The 24,650-nt window shown below is 42.8% G+C and overlaps 1 protein-coding gene across 1 annotated transcript in view; it reads left to right on the plus strand.

Annotated features, from left to right (window-relative positions):
• The window catches only part of cast (calpastatin), a gene marked incomplete in the record, with an annotated part of 82,460 nt that overhangs the window by 23,021 nt on the left and 34,789 nt on the right, over positions 1–24,650 (plus strand). Inside the window, 9 exon segments of the mRNA XM_036151846.1 lie at positions 12,696–12,764; positions 16,171–16,317; positions 18,047–18,142; positions 18,673–18,819; positions 19,015–19,065; positions 19,159–19,260; positions 19,360–19,440; positions 21,009–21,047; positions 21,840–21,926. Coding sequence (XP_036007739.1) covers positions 12,696–12,764; positions 16,171–16,317; positions 18,047–18,142; positions 18,673–18,819; positions 19,015–19,065; positions 19,159–19,260; positions 19,360–19,440; positions 21,009–21,047; positions 21,840–21,926 — 819 coding nt within the window.

Raw genomic sequence — 24,650 nt, forward strand, 5'->3', positions numbered from 1 at the left:
AGTGCTATGATGAGCTCTGAAGCCTGACTGAAACTCCTCAAGTAGGTCATTACTTTGTAAATGTTCACAAAGTTGATTAGCAACTACTTTCTCAAGAATTTTAGATAAGAAAAGAAGATTAGATATAGGTCTGTAATTTACTATATACTGAATACTGTTAATTCTTCACAATCAATGCCATATGTCAGAACAAGGTCTAAAGTATGGAGCCGAGAGTGCGTCGGTTTATGCACATTTTGAACAAAACCAATTGAATCTAGGATAGTTTTAAAGGCTACACTAAGGTTATCACATTCAGTGTCAACATGGATGTTAAAATCACCCACTATAATAACCTTATCAGTATTTAACACCAAATCAGATAAGAAATCAGACAACTCATCCAAAAACTGAGTGTAAGGGCCTGGTGGACGATACAAAACAACAAACAGAAGAGGTTTTACTGCTTTGCAGTTTGGATGAGGGAAACTGAGGGTTAAATGTTCAAAAGAACTGTAATTATTAGTTGGCCTGGGACTAATTAATAAATCAGACTGAAAGATAGTTGCCACTCCTCCTCCTCTTCCCACAGATCTGGGAATGTGGAAATTTGAATAACTGGAGGGGGTTGACTCATTTATACTAACGTAGTCCTCTTGTAGCCAGGTTTCTGTGAGACAAAACAAATCAATCTGATTATCAGAAATCAATTCATTAACTAACAAAGTCTTTGGAGGGAGAGACCTTATATTTAATAGACCACATTTTATTATTTTATTTTTAGGTTCAAGGTGAACCATATTGATTTTTATTAGGTTTTTATGATTTGTTCCTTTTAGATCAGTTTTTGATCTGTTAAGTTTTGGCCGTGGGAAAGACACCGTCTCAATAGGATAATGGGTGGGTAACAGTACAGAAGCTGCAGAGAGGTGTGTTAAACTACGGCTCTGCTTCCTGGTCTGGACCCTGGGTTGTCAGCATTTAGGAGAACTAATAAATCCGGCCAGATTCCTAGAAAGAAGAGCTGCACCATCCAAAGTAGGATGGATGCCGTCTCTCCGGATCAGACCAGGTTTTCCCCAGAAAGTTCTCCAGTTATCAATGTAGCCCACGTCGTTTTCTGGACACCACCTAGACAACCAGCGGTTGAATGATGACATGCGGCTAAACATGTTTACAGGTGTTCAGTGTTTAAAAAAACAACAAGAAAACCAACAAACAGACAGATTGCTGCATTCAGTTTCACACAATGAGAAATAGTTTAACAGCTGTGAATATCGCGCGCGCGCACACACACACACACACACACACACACACATATATATATATATATATATATACATATATATATATATATATATATATATATATATATATATATATATATATATATATATATATATATATATATATATGGCTGGCTTGTTTTGGGCATCTGCAGGTGTAAATGTGAGTTAGAGAGGCAGCTGTGATCCCACAATGTATCCCGCTGACCTCACCACCTGCTACAGGTTCTTTCTGTTCTCCTGAAAGCACCTGGAGAACCACAGAGTGCACTAGGAGGCTCTCTATCACTGACAAGCAGATCTTTGTGAGCAGCTGGTAAGAAAGATTAACAAGTTTCAACATCCTGAGAAAATTAAGTCTTTGTTGGAATTTCCCCACCTGGCTCGTGTGTGTGTGTGTGTGTGTGTGTGTGTGTGTGTTCCAGGTGAGGTCAGCAGAGATGTGGATACCCATGAAGCTGTAGTTATCAACTTTCTCAACCTGCCATGTATTGAAAGGGGGTAATGTGTGTGGTGCACTTAGATTACCTGAAATCTATAACTGACTCCTTCATCTTTGAGATGGTGAGGTCCAAGTTATTTATCCATCATAGTGTCAAGTGCTGGACCTCCTCTCTGTAGGCTGTCTCCCTATTATCACCCTATTAACTCCCTATTACCTACAACAGTTATCAACAAACCTGTCTATGGTGTTGGTTGAGCGAATGGGGCAGAAGTCATGAGTAAATATTATTAGAGAATGGGGCTGAGGACACACCCCTGGGGTGTCCCAGTCTTCAAGATGAAGGTTGAGAATGTTTGTTTACCCATCTTGATGATTTGAGGTCTGTTCCTGAGAAAATCTATGATCCACCCTCACTATGAACTGCCCAGGCCTTGGTTGCTCGGTTTATAAACCAGTTTATGGAGAATTAACTGAGTGACCCAGCCCAGGACAGTTCTCTGCAATAAATGTAGTTAGATGACTCAAATAAAGAATATCTTCCAGCAGGAGGCCACTCCAAAAGTTATTTTGTTTTTGATCAGGGTAGGGCTACACAATATTACAAATAAAAGGGTTGCTGTTGAATACTGTAATGACAGACTCCTTCTTGTGTTCTTTGTTGTATATTTATCCTGGGTAATAGACTAACTCACATCAATGCTCACACCAGATGGATAGCTTTATTGGCTTAGATACTAAAGCTCACAGAGGATGGTGGGGAACGTTGTGTAGTGCTAAAAAGAACAGTGGGGAAAATGTGGGTCAATAAGTAACATATTATTCTGATATTGTGCAGCTCTAACTAAAGACTCCATCAGATCTGGGTATCAAAAGCTCTTTCAACTGGCAAATAATGTTCTTGGCTTGTAGTGCCTGCATACATGATACAATATAAGATGATAAAATATGAATACAGGCAGTCTTTTGCAAATGGAATAACACAGACACTGAAATTTTGATGCCGATTGGTATTAGACAAATTATGCAGCTCTGCTGTTTCTGTTTTTTCTGAGCATTTTAAGCATTTGCAGTCATAATTAATGAAAATACTGAACTAGGCCGACAATAAAGTGATACGCAATGGTTTAAACATGGATGTAGAAAATAGTTTGTTTACAGTTACAAAACTGAAGCAGATAGAAAGGAATTGGCAGCATGGAGGTGTGAGCACACACAGCAGTTTAAGCTTATTTATACAAAGTTAAAAGCCACTTTTTTAGCCCTCAGATACATTTTGTTGTGTACTTGGAGTCTTTAGGAATGCAGAAAATGTGAAGTCAGTTTGTCTAGATGCTGCGTAAATATCTTTATACTCAGTTTGGGTCTTATTTTCCATGTCTTTCAGTTTTCTCTATTCTCTACTATGTTTTCTGAACAAGTACAACATCGTTTTTGCTGCAGAACTGCTAAACAAGGTCATGGACTTCCAGGCTACCAATTTCACGAATCCACCACGTTTATTATTTTCTCCGCTGAGATTTTGTAGTGCAAGCCGAAGGATGCTGAAGCTACAAGTGAATAAGGTAAAATGTTCGGCCGTTGGGGGTATTGACCCACATAATTCACTACACCGTCCCCAGCAGACTACAAAAACAGTGGAGAAGAACACCGTGCACCTGGAGGGGGCAGGGTGTGAAATGTGTCCTTTAGAGTTAAAGGAGCAATAAGTGGTAATGACACCTTGTGTAAAATCGGAACACACAAAAAAGATACCAACCCCCCCTACACACACACACACACTAGTTTTTCCTTTATGAAGGATGTCGAAGCTTCTTAGGTGTTGTTGAGACTTTTTGGTCCGCTTCTCTTACCTGCTTCCATGTTTGCAGGCTGCTGCTCTTTTGCAAATATCAAAACCAAATATTGCGCTCTATGGAAACCCTGGGAACTCTCATATGATTGGCTCAGGAACCAGGAAGTAAACATGTGCTATACACTGCATCAAAGTAATTCCGCACCGTACCTCTAGTGCTCCATCGGAATACCTCTATTGGGCAAGGACTCTTTAGCCAAAGCGACTGTGCATCAGCGGTCACCATGATAAGTGGTGTCCGAATACTGCATTCAGCAAGAAAGGAGGTAGGAAAAGGAACCTGTATGCTTCCTCTCACAGCTAATTTAGCATAGGAACCTTGCAACGTCCCTTACCAGCAAGCTTGCATAACATGACATATAAGCACAGACCTTGTCACGGAATAAAAATCTCCGGAGGGATTGCGTACTTTGTAGTTTATTTTCAGACGGCTGTAAACCCAGATTTAACACATATCCATGTGCGTTCATGTTGCAGTTAAAGGCTGTCCGAAATCGGCACAGCAGTCTGAAGATCCTGGCAAAGCGTGGCTTGATGCACATCTTGTTTTGGTCTACAGACAGTGCCCAAACCTCACCTAGTGGGGACAAATTGCTAATTGCTCCTTTAATGAGACCGCACCAAAGTTGCTTTCTAACAAACCAACAGAGGTGAAAGAGGGGCTGTGAAGCAACAATAACAAGAGATTCAGACCAAAGCTTTGCAATTCCACCTTATATAGACCAAAGGTGAATGATTTCAATGTGAAAAGGAAAGCATTAAAAAGCATCACATTTGCCCCTATAAGGCTTTTATTTTCCACCGAGCGATGTGAGCGCTTTCCGTCAGAAGAGGGCGCTGTAAAAAAAAAAGCCCAGCCCTTTTTCACAAGTTTGAAACTCTTCTCAGTTATAAAAAGTGAATTTTCTGCATCTAAACTATCAGCTTGTTACGTCTGTGGATGCTCAGACCACGACTCTGCAAAGAAGAGGAGTCACTCTGATAAGTTTTACTAGGGAACTTTACATATATTGGCTACTGCCCAGTTCCTCCCTACAGCCAGGAACTACTTCTGAGGAGCGTCTGACCACCTTTAGTCTGTCGATTTTTAGTCCCTGTTGCCCTCTCTCTGCTCAGACACACTAACTCTCTTCTTTGCTAAGTCTTTGTTGTTGAAGGCCAAGTGGCTTCTCAGATTCCTAAGCAGTGAGTGTGTCAGACACACCCAGGCTGCCAAACAGGACAACGTCAGCACCTCCACATGTGCCTCATCACTGTTTCAGCCTCACCGTGTCCCTCCGCTCATCGTGCTCTAGGTTTTCTACAAAAAAAAAAATTCAAACTTTTCCCCCATTGCAAAACCTGCCCCAGACATTTTTTTTGTTTGTTTCTGGGCTGAGCTGGTTCCTTCGCTTCTCTCCACGCAGTGGGTTGGTCACGGCGTGTCCAATCCGACCGAGCCTGCTCCGCTGGCTCTGCGTGACGCGAGGTGGAGTCCGGACTGGTTTCTTTAGGAGGGGCGGGGCAGCAAGTTTTCTATCATCTGGGCGTGACGCGTGAGTCGCCTGTGTGTTCGTGCCTGTTTATATGTGTGCAGGGGGTGTTTGCTTGTTTGCTTGACATATACTGTGGGTTAAAGGGTTTCAAAAGCAAGCGAAGCAGCGCCAGTGGAGCGATCTTGGCCGAATATACAGCAGACTAAAAGGATACACAGTCAAATCTATGGTATGTATCTCCAACTTTCTGCTCGGCTGTTGGTGGCTGTCTATCTGTGTCTGTGGAGGCTTCCTGCTTGACTGATGCCTGTCAGACCGCCCTGATAGCTGTTGTCTGGGCTCAGATCGCAGCATTCAGCAGCAATCATCCAGCCTTTGCCTAATTTCTGTGCGTATTTATATATATAAAAAAAACTAGATTCAGGCTCAAGGTGACGTGAGGTTGCTGTGTTGCTGCTGCAGTCATTGCTCATTGAAATACTAAAAACAACAACCTGGCAGCCATATAAAAAGTTAATGCAGAACTGTTCTGAACTTGTACAAATGCTCATGAATGCATCAAAGCAGATTTCAGATGTTCCTCATCAACATACATTTGTCAGATCTGAAGCTAAGCGATTAGAAAATGCTCCCGGATCGGTGTTCTAGTCTCACCTAGATCCTCATTTGATGCTACAGGTATCCTAGCTTCTCTTGGTTCAGTGAAAATGAATCCCAGCATAGAAGAGCGCAAGTGTTGGTAGTTCTGATTGTAGTAGAATAAAGGCTCTTTTAAATAATCTTTCAACCCACTTCATTGTGTGTTTTTGATCTTTTCTCTTTTTTTGGCCACATGGTGTCTTCACGCTTGAACCCTTTTTTTTTTTTTTACTGAAATGCATGACCTACATACGCTTGAAAAACTTCATGTTCAGTGCAATTTCAAGCCTCTATCTTAGATTAAATCCAAAATAAGATGGGGAAAACTGGGCATAAAGCAGGTCACGTTACAAGAACCAGGATGGGCAGTGTCACATCAGCTCAGAGAGTCTTGTAGAGCAGGTTATTAATTTACATTACACCATTAGCTGTTTGCTTGCTCATTCAAGCTTCTTTACAGTAACAATGCTCTCCTTCCTTCACCTAAGTTTGACCCGAGGTTTATCAGGGGAAAGGGCTCTTCTCCCCGATGTCCTCAAGCCCTAACGTCATCGCCTGTGTTTAGGGGATCCACATCATCACTAGCTGCCAGTGCTATTTAAAAGCAGACTTAGCAGCTAGCCGAGGAATCGTTTTTCAATCCTGCTTGTGGTGCTGGGTGGGGCAAAGCATTAGTCATCAGTATTTACAGGAGGGCCAGGCTTTTATCGCCCTACTTGGGTGAGGTGTATGAAACTGTCTGTCCTCACGTGACACAAAATGTCACAGACAAAGCCATCCCTTGGTTACTAATATTTGTGTAGTTGCTGTGCACAAATTGAACGCTTTCTAGACCTCAAGTATGTAGTTTCCTGTGTTGCGGCTGCAGGTTTCGTGTGGCACGCCGTTTTCCTGCTCCGCAGCAGGCCTCTCTGGTCACGTGACGAGTGTGCCAGCCTCACCGTCCGCTAGCTTCTGCAGCACCAGCGTGCTTTCTGCTGTCTGGCCTCCAGATCAAAGCCGATTTTTATGCAAATTCCTTAGCATTTGTGTAAGACGGTGTGCGTGCACTTTTAGTTTTAGTTGAAGTGCATGAATTATTCAAATAAATCAAGACGTTTTATGTAGTATTACTACATCTGGATCAATGGTATCCTAATCTTGCACAGTGCCGCTTTGCAGCTGACTTAAATTTAACCCCGTCTCGGGTAAAATGTTTCACTGTAAAAAAAAAAAGGGAGAAAAAGACAAACTGGTCGTGTGCGTTTAATCAGTGGTATGCAACCGTGTTCAGTGGCTGTATTCTTTAACGACAACCGGGGGAATCACCCGGGAAAGGAGCTGCGACACGAGGTTGTGTTGGAGAGCACCTCCTGAACGAAGAACAAATCCTCTGTCAGGAGAGCAAGGATGGAAATGACCTGTAGGAGCAATCTGAGCTTATGTTGCCCACTGCTGTCAGTGTAAATTTGAATTAATAAAGTATAAAACAATGAATAGCACAGACACACAGCCTGCAATCTTATCATTTTCTACCAATTTATTGACTTTATTCATTATTTAGAGCTGTATTTAATTTATTTTTATCTCTGGACACAAAAAAACCCCATGTTCTGTTTATATCAGTCGCATGTTCAAAGGGCGCATGCAAACGCTCGTGGTGGTGGACCTGACCAGGCCTCGTCTATTGCCACAGCTCTGTCACAGGATGACAAATGAAGCATGCTCAGAGTGTGACGTATGCGCCCCACTGCCAGTTCAACTCTCTCCTGACCAAAGACGACCTATGACAAATACGAAGCGGTGGCAGAACCGCTCTGGTGAAATGTGCAGCAGTCTGCTGCTGGAACCGATGCTGGGTCATCGCAGTCTTTTTCTCAGTCAAGCTCTTCGAGAACTGCGAAGATTGATGTGATGAGTTTGTATCAGGTCACGCACAACATGTTTCAGCTTTTCTAGGAAAGGTGTGGGGGAAAAAAAACAAAAAACCTCTGAAGATCTGCCAGGAAGTGAATCTGGGAGAGGGACCTGACCTTGAGCTTGACACATAGGGGTTGAAAGGCAAACGGGATCGTATTTGTTTATTAGCTACATTTAACTGTGCAAAAGATTCGACTCTTATAGGGGCTTAAGCTGAAAGTGTATTGTGCTCAAGCGTCTATAGATTTTGCCTCATGTGCCTGGAGATGGACAGGTTATTATCTTCAAACTGCTGCTGTAGAGGAGCCATGAGGAATGTAGGAATGAAGCGATAAGAGGTGACCGCTGGCAGAAAACTCTCAAAGTATTTAGGCTGTTCGTTCGTGAGGCGAACTCCTTTTGTCAACCTTCTTAAGTTAACGTCTCTGTTCTTTCAAGCCCGTCCCTGCCCCTTGAGCTTTAGGCTCTTGTGTAGGTATGTAGCTGTTTTTCCTGTGCAGATACTCCACTTTTGAATTCTTCTTTATTGGCTGTCTTTGTTCTTGGTGTATTATCACAACATTATTCGGAAAGCTCTCCATAAGCCGTAAATGAGAGCAGAATGACTTTTTTTTTTCTTCAAGTTTCTTAGTTGTTGTTTTTTCAATATGGTTTTCCTTGTTTCTTGGTCGGTTTCCGGCAGCAACACTGGCTTAAGTGTTGCCTCACCTGTCTTTTCTAAATGGCACCAGAAGGAGTACTTGTGCAATACTTTTGAAGGCAGACTTGTCCTCAAGGAGAGACCAGAGACAAGGTGTACTACGTGTTGTTAAAGCTGGCTTTTAAGAGGGAAATCCCTGTTCATGGATGTAAACGTACACGGATACCACTTTGCAGATTCTACATTCATTTATACTGACCTTCACGGATCTGATGTTTGTGACCTTAATCTCTGGGACGATGCACAGAGATTAAGGTCCTGGTCCTATCTTCTACTCTTACCCCAATCTACAGTGTTTCTAATTCAAACACACTGAAACTACTTTTTGCATGCCATTACTTGTCTCCTTTTTCGTTTGCTGCCCGACTGTTGTGAATAAGGGCCACAAGCGCTACAGAAATCTTAAAAGGTTGCTGTTCCTTGTAGATTATTATTTTATTATTATCAGCTAATGTATTTTGATCTAGAGGTGATGAGATTTTGACCAGAGCCCTTAAAAACCACCGTACAGAACTCGCCACTAGCCTTAGCTTTCACTGTGCACTATGTGGACGGCTCTCATGCTGCGTGCTTATTAAATTACAACAACACTACTTTCTGAACCTATTAAAAGATCCTCTTGTAATTTCGGAAGGCAGTTGTTTACTGTGACAACCGTGCCAGGGTGACTTCCTCTGTGGTGGTGGGGTTGCCCTGGGTGCTTGTGACCTCACTTCTTCCTTTTGTACCACTTCCTTCTCTTTCTGAACTACCACTCTGACAAGTCTGTAAAATATAATGTTATAGCAAAGAGAATTACATTTTATTGTTGTTTTTTTGTCCCAGCTATACGTGCACAGACCTGGAGTTGAGTAAAATTTAGCTTGAATTGTTGAAGGTTTTTCACTTATTTAATTGTCGAACATGGATATTCCTGAATTTAGTTGAGCTATTCCTTTAAAATTTCCCTTTTGGTAGAAAAAAAAGTGAACAGTTCATGCAGTTTGCATTCAGAGATGGGGTTGTGGTCCGCTTTTGTGTGAAAGGCCATCACCGACTCTCCTGAGGTGCAGTGATTTCTTCCTCATAAGCCACAGATTGCAGATAGCTGGGTGGACGTGGACTCTTATTACTGCATCATAATATTCTTCTTTTGTGTCGGGACTATATCGAAGCTTTTATGAACGTGAACCCTTTACAGCTGCAACAGCAATCGTCTAAGTCTATAAGGTCATTAGTCACAGTATCAATTCTGTTTGGAACAAATGAGCTGAGTATGTTGACCGGCCGGCTCGGTTATGTCTGAACACACAATGATACAACACCACACAATGCACTGGGCTGGATGGGAACCTCTCAGCAGCAATCCCACCCCGGCATCAGAGGTGTGGATGTTATCCGCTCATCGTTAAGCTCATTTCAAAGAGCTGGGCTGGGCCTTGCTGTTTTTTCTGCTCCACCTGGAGACTGTGGCATGCTTCCAACATGCAGACTACACAAACAGTTTATTTTGCAGCCGTTTCATCCCCGCGTTACACTGTGAAAAGTAAAATGCATTTTCTGCAGTCATCATTTCGTACGGTCCGAGCGAACGAACTGAGCAAGCCTACGCTTTCTCCTAGTCTACAGGTAGCTTTAATTTGTCGATAACAGCCGGGATTTTTTTTTTTTACATTTGATTAAAGTTATTCCCAAAGTTGTGAAGCTTTTTTATAGGAATGAAAAACAAAACAAGAAACTAGCGAACCCTTATTGTATTATTTGCCAGAACAATAATTGCTGCTGTAAGGGATTTCCTGTTTATCTTATGCATTTCCATGTGCAGCGCTGGTCAGCTGTTTACCTTGGGCTTATATTATAAGTTTAATTATTTATTTGCTTTTTATAGCCATCGGCATCAAAGGCCAGGCATAACTCTGAAGGGATGCTTCATCAGACCTCTTATCAGACATGGTAGAGTTCATTTAAATGGTCTGGTTTCCTGGCACAGACCCGGGGCCTCATTTCTGAAGCTTGCTTACGCACAAAACGGGGACTGAAAGTTGCACACGGGGGTGGTGGTGATTCATCGGGCTGGGACCCTCATCCCTCCGGGCCTAACTCCTGCTCGATGATCCCGACGCACACAGCCTCCGCCATTTCGACACGTCATCTTACGCTTAAGACAATAATAAGATTACATTTTCTAATCCCAAGTTCTTTTAATGTGGACAACAAATGTGCTCTTACCTCTGGTTTATACGTTTCAAAAATGCCTTTCTTTGCACTTTTCTCCGTGGTTGCCATTGGCAACCATGAAGCAACACTGATCAGCTGACTCATTTAAATACACATTGTCATTCATGAGGTGCTTTGCGTTGACCATTTCTGGTTGAATCTGGGCATGTAGAGGGCAGAACCTGAGGCGGAACCAGGTACGCAAAGGTCCAGGTGCAGCTGGGATTTATGCAGGGAAAACAAGCACGCAGGTGTGCATGCGCATTAATTTAATACATCAGGATTTTTTTGTGCACTCCCTTTTTGTCTTAGTTGGGCGTACACAAACTCAATATAGATCCTAGGCCGTGTCTTTTTTTTTTTTTTTTTTTCTCCATGTGGCTCCTGGCCCTTTATGTATAATCCATGCATTTTTAATTGTCTTAAATTCTTATGATTGTCTTGAGTTTTGAGAAAGAATTTCCAGAAGCTTAATGCGTACTTTATCACTTCCAGAAGTAGTTTGGTTTCATGCCCAGGATCAGTTTGCTGTTGAAACATCTAAATGCATCAAAGTTTCAACCATTTAGCTGCTGATCTTAGGTAATGTTGAATAATACCCCGGTGGTTCCGTATCTTCACTATTCCACCGGTTCTGTGCAAAACGGCAGCGGTACCTGCAGCAAAACAGCTTCATAGCATAATCCTTCCATACGGTCCATGCGATGCTCCTGGTTTTTAAAGCCTTGTCTTATCTCTGTTCTCCTTGTCAGTCTTTATCTGTCTTTCTCCAACAGACATGTGGATATTCCACACTGGCCGCTGCATATTCCATTGAGCTTGGAAAGCATCGTTTTATAACAAGATTCTTCTATTTTCAGTCGGCACCCTATAGGTCTCTGTTGACGAGGCCACCCACTTCCCTGTGGAAAGTGACACTGGTGTTCCAGCAGTTTCCCATCGATGATTGGCTTGCGTCTTGGTGGTTCCCGGGTGGTTCTTGAACATCATAACCAATTTCCTTTCATCTGAGCATGGCAGTTTGAGTCAGAAGATTGAAACTTGTACACAGTTTGGTGTTCCAACAGGTCAATAATCCCAAACACACATGAAAACTGGTTCTGGAATTGATAAACCAGATAACATTGTGATTCTGGAAGGATCCCTGAACCCAGTGGTGGTGTAAATTTATGAACTATGGTTAAAGTTGGGGTCCATTGCCAGAAATTAACTTGTTTTTAATTTAGCTCTAATTAACTCCAATTACTCAAATATCAAGGCAGAATTGTTTAATAAGCTTGTTGATGGCTACATAAGCCTATAAGGGACATTTAAACAAATATTACTAGGGATGTATATATAGATTTTAGCCTATAAGTATGGTTTTTGACCAGGTGTAGATGAGGAAAAATTCCCATTAGATTAAAACTGGAGCTGTACTTGAAAGTTGTGTGTTGTATAACCATGTCAGCCTGTGAGAAAAAGGAAAAAAAAACATGCCCATGAGGAGTGCATGTAATCATATGACTGACGTATGTTAAATGACTCAAAAATCTGGTTTTGTCTGACCTTTGAACCGGTCTGACTGGATTTTCAGAACGTAACGATTCATTCCAGATTACATTTACTTTGGGCTCCTCCTTCAAACTGTTTTCTGGCTAAAGGGATTTTTGAAAAAAATGGCTGCAGTTACCTCAAATAAAAGTAATCTGGTCTTAACGTTAAAAGGCTGATTTCGTATGGACACCTGAAGGTAACAAAGCTAGCAGATTAGCATTTATTTTACTGTGCGTGACCTCGGCTGCAGCATGGCGCTGTCCCTGCCTCCCGTTTCCGGGGCGACCACTGACAACAGTCATGCTGTGTATTTGCACTCTGTTGTCGGCCTGCAGTCACACCCTGCAGCCAGGAATGCAGCACTGGATTCATCCATCGGACTGGTCTATAGTTGCTGGGTTCATAATCACACTGCTTTAGTCCAGTCTTGCTGTTTGTTTTTTGTTGTTTTCACAATTAATCCTGGAGTTATTTTCATGTATCCTGACACAGTAACTGTGCAGATTCTTGTCTGCGTGGTTTCCAAGAATGATATTCATGGAATGTGTTGTTTTACCGCCGATGCTGCTTTTGTGAAATCCAAATGTTCATGTGCGAATCTTTATCTAATTAAGATGTTTTCTTGCACTTACTGCACATGTGTGACGTTTTTTCTTTTTCTTTTCTTTGTGTGTTTCTCTCTCTGCAGTCGCAGTCAAGCCAGTCAACACCCAAACCGGCACCTCAGGTCTCTGCTGGGAACACTGCACAGTTTGAGGTATCGGGCATTCTTTTGTTTAATCTCTTTTCTACCTCCCATTTTTTTTTCTTTCTAAAGAAAACAATTTGTTGACTTCCCGTGTCTGGCTGACCCCGACAACCCCCCATTATCTGAGCTGTGTCGATGTTTCCTCTCCTGCCACAGCTCTAGGTTGTCTTCAAGAGCTACAACATCTTTTAGAAAAGAGCGGATGCTCTTTGCTCTATTGCCAGAAAAAAACCCGGAGAAACTATTTTCTTTTCTTCAGTTCATTTTTATGCAGAAACCCACCACAAAAGAATTAGATCGAAATATAGAAAATGTTTGTTAAATTGATTTTTAACTTCAAAATATTTAGTTGTCCATTTAGTGCCTTCTTAAAAAGTGTTTCTGAACCTTAAACTTTTACAGATTTCAGCCACGTTATTACCACAAACTTCAATATACTTGAATAGGACTTAATGTGTTAGACAAAACGTGAACAATTTTGAAATGTAAGACGCTATATAGGTACAGCTGAAAAGATCAGAATATTGCGTAAAAGGGCAACATTTCTTTCCAGTCATCTCAGAAACTCAAACTCATAAATTCTGTAGAACCATTACACATAGTTATATATACCAATCCCTTGTTTCTTGTATTTTTGATGATTATGGCTTGCAGATAATGAAAATCCCAAAGGTCAGTGTTTCGGAAAACTAGAATACTGCGGATAAAATTTCATTATTTGAAACTCGTGTCACAGCCTCATCAGCTAATTAAGTCAAAACACCAGCAACGGTTTCCTGGGCCTTGAAACGGTCTCTCGCTCTGGGTCAATAGGCGACACAATCAGACTGCTGACTGGACAGAGATGCAGACAGTCATCGACACCCTTCACAAGGAGGGGAAGCCACAAAAGGCCGTTGCTGAAGAAGCTGGTTGTTAGGAGCTCTGTATCCAAGCATATGAACAGAAAGTTGAGTGGAAGGAAGAAGTGTGGTAGAAGATGTACACCAGCAACAGGGAGAACTGCCGCCTTGAGAGGATTGTCAAGTGAAATCCATTCAGGATTTCATGGGAACTTCACAAGGAGAGGCCTGAGGCTAGAGTCATTGCCTCAAGAGCCAGCACACTCAGATGAATACTAGACATGGGCTACAAGAGTCTTACATGGGCTAAGGAGAAAAGGAACTGTTGCTCAATGGTCCAACGTCCTGTTTTCAGCTGACAATAAATCCTGCATTTCCTTTGTAAAATGAGTGGAGAGGCACAGAATCTACGTTGCTTAAAGTCCAGAGTGAAGTTTCCACAGTCGGTGATGGTTTTTGGGTGCCATGTCATCTGCTGCCGTTGGTCCGCTGTGTTTTCTGAAGTTCAAAGTCAATACAGCCGTCTAGCAGGAAATTCTGGAGCACTTCATGCTTCCCTCTACAAACGAGCTGTATGGAGATGCTGATTTGATTTTTCTAGCCAGACTTGGCACCTGCCCACGCTGACAAAAAGGTACCAAAAGCTGGTCCAGTGACCCGTGGTGTTCCTGTTCTTGACTGGCCAGCAGACTCCCCTGACCTGAATCCCATTCAAATCTACTGGCTTGATCCAGAGGAAAATCAAAAGACACCAGACCCAGCAAGGCAGATGACCTGAAGACCATTATCAAAGCAATCTGGGCTTCCATTACCCCTACGCAGACAATGACAACAAATGACAACACAAAAAAAAAATAGTTTTCATTCCATAACGGCGCTAGAGTGTCCGACTTGATTGTGTTTTGCTTTCTGGCAGACAGTGTTTGAACACAGCGTAAGGGCTTTTGTTGTCCATCAACCACGAGGCTTAGGCGGCGTCTGTTTTGGCGTTTGAAACGGATTCTGTCCTGCTGTCTTTGTTTTTTACACATTTTACAAAACGGGCCTGTGCAAATTCTCAGTTATCATGCCAACAGCAAACAGGCCTAAATGGGGCAAACCGGACTTTTGCTCATTTTAGATACCAGCAACGCTTCGTTGGGAAGAGCATGCTGGACCAACATGTGGCCTGCTTGGTGATTAGAGTCCTGACTATTTTAAGGCAGTGATCGCACAGAGGTTCCTGCTGCTGGAAAGGAATAATGTTTTAGACTTTAGGCCTTCTTTAACATCAATAATCAAAAATGATTACTGATGTTGAATGAAGCATCAGGACAGATATTAGATTAACTAAACGGACAGTCAAATCTGTCATTACCTTCACATTTTAGCATTTCTGTTTTTTTATTTTCGTTCAGCCATCCGTTTTGCTTATCGTTTTGCACTATAAGAAAAAAAATGTGTGGTTATGAAAATAAAGACAACATGCTTTATTTTTGACAGTGTAAGAAGGCCATGTAATAATCAGCCATCTTAGACGAAATCTTTCATCTTTGAAGCAAGTTCCTGGTTATTTGCTTACAGACACCACCAATTTAGCACTCCTACAGCTCATATTTGGCTGTAGCATATGTATATTAAGCAGTGACGGACATTTTCTAGTGCAGCGTGATTGCCACTGTGTCCGGCATCTGGTTATTATTTGACCTTCTTTTGTCTTCCCTTCCTCCTCGCTCTCTTCTCAGCACCTGACTGCACCCATAAGCGCATAGACACCTGTAACCTTGTGGCCATTTTGTTGTTTGAGTTATTTGCCAGCCGGACCTGTCTGACACGAATCTCCTGCAGCAGCAAGTTGTGTAGCCTGGCCATCACGCTAGAACACGACTTTCTGTCATATTGAGCCGAACTTTACCCTGGTTCCTGGTGATAGGTTCCTTTTAGTGTGAGGAAGTCCAAACTGTGGCTCACAGGCCAGTTGTGGACCGTGGAATAATTTTTGTGGGTCCTCCATGAACTGAGAATTACGACTAATGCAGATTTACTCACTGTTTTCAATTATGAGGCTAGTTTCATCTCTTGTTTGGCTGTACAATAATTTACTAATCCCTCTATGATAGAATTCCGATGACTATATTTTGTTCAATAAAACATTATGTATTTAGGAAATTACTTTCAGTATTTATTTCAGAAAGAAAATAGTTTTTCTGGCTCCACAGGTATTTTTAACGCGTCATTGATGCCCCTTGTGGTCAGAGTTTGGACGACTCTGCTGCAGCAGACAAGCCCAGTTAGCTCGACTCTCCTTCCAGAACTAGTTCCTGGTTCTCCATGCTGAGATTGCTATTTACTGTTGTTTACTGCAGATAAATACAGGATAAATACACGAGTGAGGCATTTTATCTTAGTTATTGCTGCTGTCTTGCATGTACAACCCCTTAATTTAGTAAGATTTACATAAATATGGGGGAACTAGAATGTCGGGTCTAGATTTAATCTATTAAAACTGAGACTTTAGAGTAAAGGTGGCATGGTAATGGCGTTGTAGATTTTTCTTCTCCTCCATCCACTTCCTCACACTTGGTGCATTTCAGAAGGCACCTTCTGGATCCACCATGACCTCAAAGCCCGGAGTGGTTACCACAGCAGCAGCAGGCGGGGCCGCGGGGAGCGGCGTGTCAGCAGGAGCCGCTGCTAAAGCTGGAACCGCAGGAAAGGATTCGCCTAAAGCCAAAGCAGAGGTAGATGGATCCTGCTTGTCAAAGTCAAACTGCGGGGCATCCTTGGCTCTTCGGTGTAACATCTTGCACCACTCTCTCTTCTTTTGGTCTAAAATCCTTAAGTGTGCTCATTAAGTGAACGCTGGGATCTCTTCTTCTCTGGCTTGATCTCTTTACTGTGTGCCTCTCTACGGCTCGGGTCATCTACATTTCTTGATCCCTCACGTGTCGCAAGCTGACCCCTTGGTGTGGCTCTTAAACGGACTCTCCTTTCATCCCGTTTGGGCCTGTTGCTCCTCACACACTGCTCTACTGACCTCCCATAAATAACTTTCCCAATCCTCCTTTTCTCACATCCTCCATGGCTGAAGACTAAAACTGAGCCGGCGCTACTGTCATTGACATGTCATCAGCAGGCACTAACATCAGGAAGTCACTGGGCAGTGCTTTTTTAAATGTATTTATTTTTATTTCAGTGCCTTGCAAATCTATTCATTTATCAAGAAAGTCTACACATTTTTTCCACTTTAAAACCAAAACTTTAATGTTTTTTCCTGAGTTGTTTAATAACAAACACGAAGTGCTACATAACTCTGAAGTAGATTAAAAATGATCCATGGCTTTTTATTAATTTTCTTTTATTACATAAAATGTTAAAGTGGAGGAACATATGTACTCAGCCCCCCCATTTATTGTGGTACTCCCAAATAAAACCCAATGAAACAAAAGGCCTCAGGTAGTCATCTAATTGGTAAATCTACCTGCGTGAAACCAGCCGTTCTGTGAACACCTCAGAGGTTTGTTGGTGGACATTAGTGGACGAGCAGAATCACGAAGACCAAGAACCACAGCAGACAGGAGGTGGTGGAGATGTTTGAAGCTGGGCCGGAGAAGCCGCCAGGGCCATGGTACCTCTGGAGGAGCAGCAGAAATTCACTACTCGGGTGTGAAAATCTGTCCACGTGACAAATAGACACACAAATGTGGCGAGAAAGAAGCCAGCGTTGAAGGAAAACCTTAAGGCATCCTGTTTGCAGTTTGCCCCACAGCGTGGATAAAGCAAAACTTAGAAGGAAGATGCTCTGTTCAGAGAGACAGAGCACATACAAATTATGTGCTGTGAAAAACGAACACTGCACATCACCCTGAGCACGCCACATAAGATTGTTTATGGGTGATGAGGGAGCGTCATGTTGAACTCCTTCTGTATGTTTGCTGTTTTTATCTGTTGAATGAGGGACTGCAGATGCAAATTAGCCTTTGGCTTACCCTGGTACAATGCATCAAATGGTAACATTTGTGTTTTTTTAATTGTAACATGGTTCCTTTTTAAATAAATAAAGTAAAAAAAACAAAAAAACGGAGTGGAAGTATTGGCTCAGTGGGGCCGAATAAAAATGCTTGCATCACTTCTATGGTTATCAGGTGTGAACAAGTTTGAAGAACACGGCATTTCCCTCCTGCTTCCCATTTCTGCACTTCTTTGTTTTGGTCAAACACACCAAACTCCTTTAGAAGACATTAAAGATTAGGGTCCTAAGGTGACAAAATGGGGGGGAATACAGGAAGTAGGAATACTTTTGCAAGGTGCTGTATCTGTTTTAAACAATTTCCAGTTCACCCTCTGGTATTTTCCCTAATGCCTGGAAGGTTTTTTTACACATCCCTTCTGCACACACTTATTTGCTTGAGGACGCTGTAAACGCTTTGGGTTTTCATATCATATCATCACTCGGCTACATGTGTGTAGGCGTCTCCGGTCTCCCAAGTCAAAGCCACAGTCCACGCTCCTGCTGCTGGAACAGCTGCCACCACTGCAGAGACCAAACCCAAAGACACAGCCAAGGTAGACCACCCTTCCAGTCCGTGTTGGGGCGCATCATATCCTTTTAACGATGTCTTGCCTTTCACTCTCTTTTTTTTTTACTACTTCTTTGAGTCAAAGTTTTACCAGTTGTAGTTTGTCTTTACTTGAAAACATCTCCTGTAGACTCTGTTGTGGGAATTTTCTTTCAAACTGCTTGGGTCTCCTTCCAACATTGAGGTTGAATTTCTGGAGAAGAAGGGTGACCCTGAATCTTTGCTCAGCATGTTTCTGCTTGTCGTCCCGCGGCATGACTCAGATCCGCAAACCTTGGTCACTCTCTCAAAGAACTGACTAAAAAGGCGAGGTTCTTGTAAACATCTGCGCTCTTGCAACAGTTTCCTTTCTCGTCTATTGACCTGACAAAGCTGGAGCGAGGCTTTTCTCCTCTTTGGATATCGGCGACTCACTTTCCTGCCTCCCACGTGCTCTTTGCATGTGTTGCACAATTTGCATAAGCACACTGTACATGAACCTGGCCTGTAAATTGGTTAAATCTCTTGCATTTTTAGAGCACAACTGCGACCGCGACAGTCAAAGCCCAGGCACCTAAAGCCGATGCCGGTGTAACGTCTAAGCCAGCTGCAGCTACAGCAGCTGTAGCTGGAAAGGTTTCAGCACCAGCACAGAAAGAGGACACTAAGGCAGCCCAGACAAAGGTAGACGATCACAATCAGAACTCTGGTGGAGGCTGACTGCAAAAAACGCAACAAGGGAAAATCTATACAAAAAGTTGACAGAAAAAGACTGAATGCGTTCCAATCAGGAGACTTAACATATGTTCCAGATTGCGATCGGTTGTCTGAACAAAGAAAGCGTTTCCTTTATGATGCTGACGCTTATCTCTGTTGCAGGTGCAGGTGGAAGTTCCTCCCTCGACAGCAAAAGCGACAGCAGCCAAACAGGTAAAGGCGTTTTTTGAACCGCCCCCGTTCGGCGTCCGCTTTGTAAAGCCAGTCGCTTTGCTCGCAGCGTGCTCAGTCCTCTTGCCTGTGCAGGCCCCTGCTGCGGATCCGCTTGATACCCTGGCCCTCACGCTGCCGTCAGCTGATTCTGTCGCACCCTCACAGCCTGCTTACACGGGGCCAGAGGTGGTAGAGGTACAGCGTAGGCACAGCTTTGCATGCATTTGTTTTGGATGAATGAACGCTGCCTTGCACGGCTTTGCTATGTGTAATTGTATGGTGCATGTTTCTTAGCATGTAGTCACCTTTGAGACAGTCCAGAAGTGCGGCGACAGGGACGACACGCTGCCTCCGCAATACAGACGGGCAGACACGGTCAGTTTGCTGCTTCACAGCTTCAGCTTTGCTTCTCTGCATGTTTCTTTTTGTGGCTGCTGTCATGAAGATTGCCAAACCTTAAAGAACGGTTAAATTTCCTCCCTTTTACACATTGGTCCCTTTTTTTTTGCGTTTATGCTGCACACATGTACAGAGTTGCTGTTACCCTTAAAAGACTATTAATCTTTGCGTTATAGTGGTGTTTTAAACATGGAGTTGCATCGGAGGTACCTCAGCAGTGCTTGCTGCAAAGGGTGCTGCCCCATCACACCCTTTTAAATTTTTAAATTATATAATAGATTCAAACATCAAAGGCAATTTCTGATTTGTGGTAGATATTTCAAATTAAAACACCAAAGGGATGTCATTCAACTTTTTAAGTTTTAAAGTTATTCTAGAGCTGTTTTTTTATTATTATTATGGAAGGACACTAGCAAACGTGTCTACAGAGAGCAGCTATGTAGAGTATGTATATCGTCTGTGACCTGTGACTGAAGTTGTCACTGAGGTAAAGTGTTCAAACAAGACGTCATAGTATTAGCATGCAGTGGTTGGTGCTTTCACAACACTTTTAAACCTCTTAAGCAGGTCGCACTTTTGATAAACTGTCTCATGTTGCGTCGCCGTGTGTGTCGCAACGTGAGAGTCCTTTTTAAAACTCCGTGCTTCTGCAGTTTTGCTTTAGTAATAAAAATGTGCTCTTCGGTCTTAAACTAATTCAGACGAAGCTGACACGCAAAGCGTAATAAGTGGAAACCAATAGCTGTGGATCGCGCGGTTCATAAGCAGCAGCTTCACCTTCAGCTCAAAAAAATGTTTAAGTATGGCATGTACAGCAATCTAAGGGATGACTGCATGAAGATGACTCCTGAAGACCATAATACCGCTTATTTTAACAAAGAGGTTAACCTAAGGTAATGAAGGTAGTCGACACATGGCAGACCTGCTTAGTTAAACTGTCATTTAATTACTAAAAGGCGGCCTGTGAAAATAAGCTAATTATAGGCGCTTGCATTGCAGACAGCAGTCCCATAATGCATCAGAGCTGTCTAATACAACAAAATCATATTAAAAAAAGAAGATAACGAAGTTACCTTGAACTCGTCTGTTTTGGCTCTCATTTCATTGTGAAAGATAAAAAAAAGACAGAAAAAAAACTTATTTAAAAGAATTAAAAAGAGCTAGAAATTTTAGTAAATAGGTAATTTCTTTTTCAAACTTGGAGAACTCACAGAAGTTAATATACTTTGATCAAACCAGGAGTTGGGAAGCACAGCAGCGAAGCAGGTACCCAGCAACCGCACAGAAATAAAATCAAATATTAAAATTACTTTTATAACTAAAACTCAGGTTATAAAACAGTATCAAATAATAAGAATATACTAAAACTATTTTAGATTCACTTCTCTGAGCCGGCACCTACTAAAAAGTGGAAATCATTTCTACAATCTAATAGAGGGGATGATGTGCATTCACCCAGCCTGAAGGCAGCACAGTAACTTTCTGAATCATTCATTTGTTTCCTAGTCCTTAAATGTGTATTTTTTGTCTTTTTTGTCTTTTAGACACCCGCCCCTGCAGATGTGAAACCCAAGGATGTTTCTGTAAGTAAGGCTTTGGCTACTGGCCTTTATGGGAGCTACAGCTCCATAAACTCTGAGTAGAAAACTTACTTCCGATAAATGTTTTCCTTTTTTATACGAACCAAAAAACAAAAAGTCACACAACACTCATGCAGGAGGCATTGTTTCCCACCGTAGGACCTGCTGGTTCCTCATGCTGCTGCATTGCACATGCTGGGTGGGGCTCTGCTAACAGCTCACAGTCGGAGCTCCCTCCCCGATTTTTGAACTAGTCACTTCATGCTCAACAAAATCCAGGCCGTCGCATAAAAATGCGCACACGAACAAGCGCATACGCTGTGGTACGCGCTCTGGCAGCAGCACTTTATCATGCCGTCTGATATTTGCTCACCCCCCCGGTCACACCCCCACATTTGCTGCCTTGTTCAGAGGTCGTGGTTCTTCTGCGATCTTCAGCCTGATAACCTTCATCCTGTGGAACCGGGGTTTAGTTTACATTTCTTTTGCTTTTTGATAAAGTCTTTTAGAGTTAATAATGTCTCAAGCGTGTCCTTAACACTTAATTGGGAGTTTTTGGTCCCTTGTGGAATGTGAGGATGGGTGTTGTCTGTACTTTCCCTCAGAGTGGGTACATGCAGTCTGGTTTGTGTTATTTTTTTTCCCCCCTTCAGTTTCTGACTTGTTGTGCTGCGCCATCTAGTGGAGGACTGTGCGGCTGTCGTGGGGAACTTGTGTAGCGTTTTGTATTGAATAGAGACGTGGTATTTGTGTCGCGGCCTGAGGATGATGTTCCTGCTCTTGTTTTGGCTTCAGAAACCGCTGAGCACGGATGAGGCGCTGACATCCCTTTCTTCGGGTTTCACGACATCCACTGTTCCAGCTGCGCCCAAGAAGCAGGAGGTGAGGTTTTTATTTATTTTAGGTGCGCAGCAGTCGGCTGTGATTGCATCTTTTCCTTAACACTCAGTGTTCTCATATGACAAAAGGATCCCGTGTTTATGTATGTTTAAATAAATATTGAGTGTCTTGCAAAAGTAGTCGTACATTTTTTTTCACATTTCGACTCTCTACAGCCGCAGACTCTAATGCATCGAGTCGGATTTATGTGACAGTCGAACAAAACGTAGAGTATAATGTAACATGGAAGGCAAATGATGCGATTGCAAGTATAAATGTTGAAAAGTGGGGCGTTTATATTCATCCTCCCTAAGCTAAGACTGTAAAAACCACGTTCAATGCAATTACACCTGCAGCTTTTTGGGGGTGTGCGTGACCTGGTTTGGCACGTCTTGAGGCTGACGTTTTTTGCCCATCCTTTCAAAAGCAGCTGAAGCTCAGTCAGATGGATAAGAGCATCCGTAAAAGTCAGTTTCCAAGTCTTGCCACTGATTCACTTGGATGTGAGTCTGGACTCTGATGGCCATCCCAGTTTGGCTCCATCCATCCCGTCTTTACCTTGGACCGACTGTCCGTCCCTGCTGAAGAATAGCATTTCCCACAGGCCTCATGCTGCTCCCACCATGTCTCGCCATGGTGGGTTCAGGGAGATGTGGAGCCCCACATAGGCTTTTGCATGTCGGCCTAATTGATTTCTCAACTGACCAGAACATGTAATCCCGATCAAAAAGTCTATGTTTGACCAAGTGTGGGGAAAAATTAAAGCGGCATGGATACCTTTGCAAAGAACTGTATATCAAATGCATGACAGAGCCGTAGCGTTATTACGAAGGATGTGGGGATTTTTGATTCTGGCATTGTTGTTGCAGAAAGCTGAAACCTCTGCAGCAGCTCCTCCTGCAGACAAGAAAGCCAGAATGGAGAAAGCCTCCGACGATGTTACTCACTGAATGCGGCCCTGCCCTCCCAGTATTTTTTCACAGAGCTCAGTTCCAGATCTAAACCAGGCACCAAGTTTGCTTTTGTGGTTTGTGTGCTCATGATGATCGGTTTTTTGGAAAAAATACAGTTATTGTTCGTTAACCTTTCAAAAACGATGAGGTTGGTACATTCAGCTGTCTTTAAAAAACAGCTAAAGTCGATTTATTTATATGAATTTGATTGGATTCCTAATGTTGTCCCCAGACGGCACAGTCGGCACATTATTAGTAACACGCCTAATGGACCGATTTAGTCGACCTTTAGGGGGATCCTAGCTTCTCCAGTTAAGCGGAAATGTGGACATTAGTTTTTAGAAAAACAGGACATGTTTTCTGGCAACATAAATGAAACTACGTTATATTTGCTGTCTTTGCACTCATTTAATTTCAGTTAAAGTCTCCCCTTCTTCTTCTTTTTCTTCTTCTTCTTCTTATTATTATTATTACTGTGCTGTCTCCTGTAGAAAGGTGTCCCTCCTATCGCCGTGTGCCCTGCTGCTCCTGCCGGTAAGAAAACAGCAGCTCCTGCTTTCTCTCTGGAGGCCGGACTGGATAGCAAAGTCGGCCCCCAGCTCAAGTCCGACAAGGTGAGAGAGATCAGGTTGAAAACGCAGCTTTTTTTCCGTCTCCTGTGAGGATAAATAAATGAGCCGGATTGACCCCACCGTGTGCTACATCATCTCCCGTCAGGGTGACTCTGTCCCTGCAGATGCTCTCAGTGCTCTCGACAACTTGCTGGGACCGGCTGAACCAAAACCCGAATCTCCCAAACTCAGACCGGAAGAACTGGTTATGGTAGGAGCTCAAAACGCAGCACTGCTTTGGCTAAGTCTTGTTTGACATCTATAATCGATGTTATGTGAAACAATTTAGTCCAAGACAAATGGCAGTCCCAATATTTTATCTAGTAGACGGGTAATGTACTTTTTTTTTTTTTCTTTTCTTTAAACAGGAGACAAACATCAAGCCTGAGGTGGGTGTTCGTGTAGGAGAGAGGGGATTCTCTCCCTCCAAATTACAGGTTTAAAAAGGAGGAGCTAAAGAATCTGCCTGCTCCTAAACCTGAGGTAGGCCCCGGATAAATACGCTGTATTTATAAAAAAAAGTGCGACATAATTTATAACTGGACGGTTAAAAGGAAAAGTTGTCTCTTTTCATCCTCTTCTGGTAGCCCACCATTGGGACCGGCGACGCTCTGGACTTCCTGTCTGAAGGCTTCACCTCCTCGCAGCAGCAGCACCTAAAGTCCAGGCCCCGCTGGTCACGCCTTCAGCTGCTCCTGCACAGGTACGCCATTTATTGTATGACTGATATAGAGATGTGGAAATAAAGCCAGCACCGTCTCTGTGTGCATATTGGAGAGAAAGTGGATCCCCATCTTAACGTTGAGGTTTCCAAAAGGCTGTCAACATTTTCAAATGTAGCTTCTTCATAATAGACAGAGGCTGAAAACTCAAAAAATATGCAGAAAAAGTTTCTGTGCACTGTTCTGCCTTCCTGTTAGCTGCTGAGAGTCTCACTCTCTCCCACAGCCAGACACTTAAAAACTCCTAAAGGTAGTTTCCTTGTTGGTTATGTTGTGCTTCCTCCTCTGACTTCAGTTTAAGCATCTCTGTGATGATGAAAATGCGTCACTTTGAGTCTTTGTCATAGTTGCATCAACACAGAGGAGCGTGTCAGGGCAGTTAACGCTTAGTATCATCAAAAATAGACCTGACCTTATGTAGACCTTCTGGATCAGGAGGTC

The sequence above is a fragment of the Fundulus heteroclitus genome, chromosome 20, assembly GCF_011125445.2.
Source record: "Fundulus heteroclitus isolate FHET01 chromosome 20, MU-UCD_Fhet_4.1, whole genome shotgun sequence".
Classification (NCBI taxonomy): Eukaryota; Metazoa; Chordata; class Actinopteri; order Cyprinodontiformes; family Fundulidae; genus Fundulus; species Fundulus heteroclitus.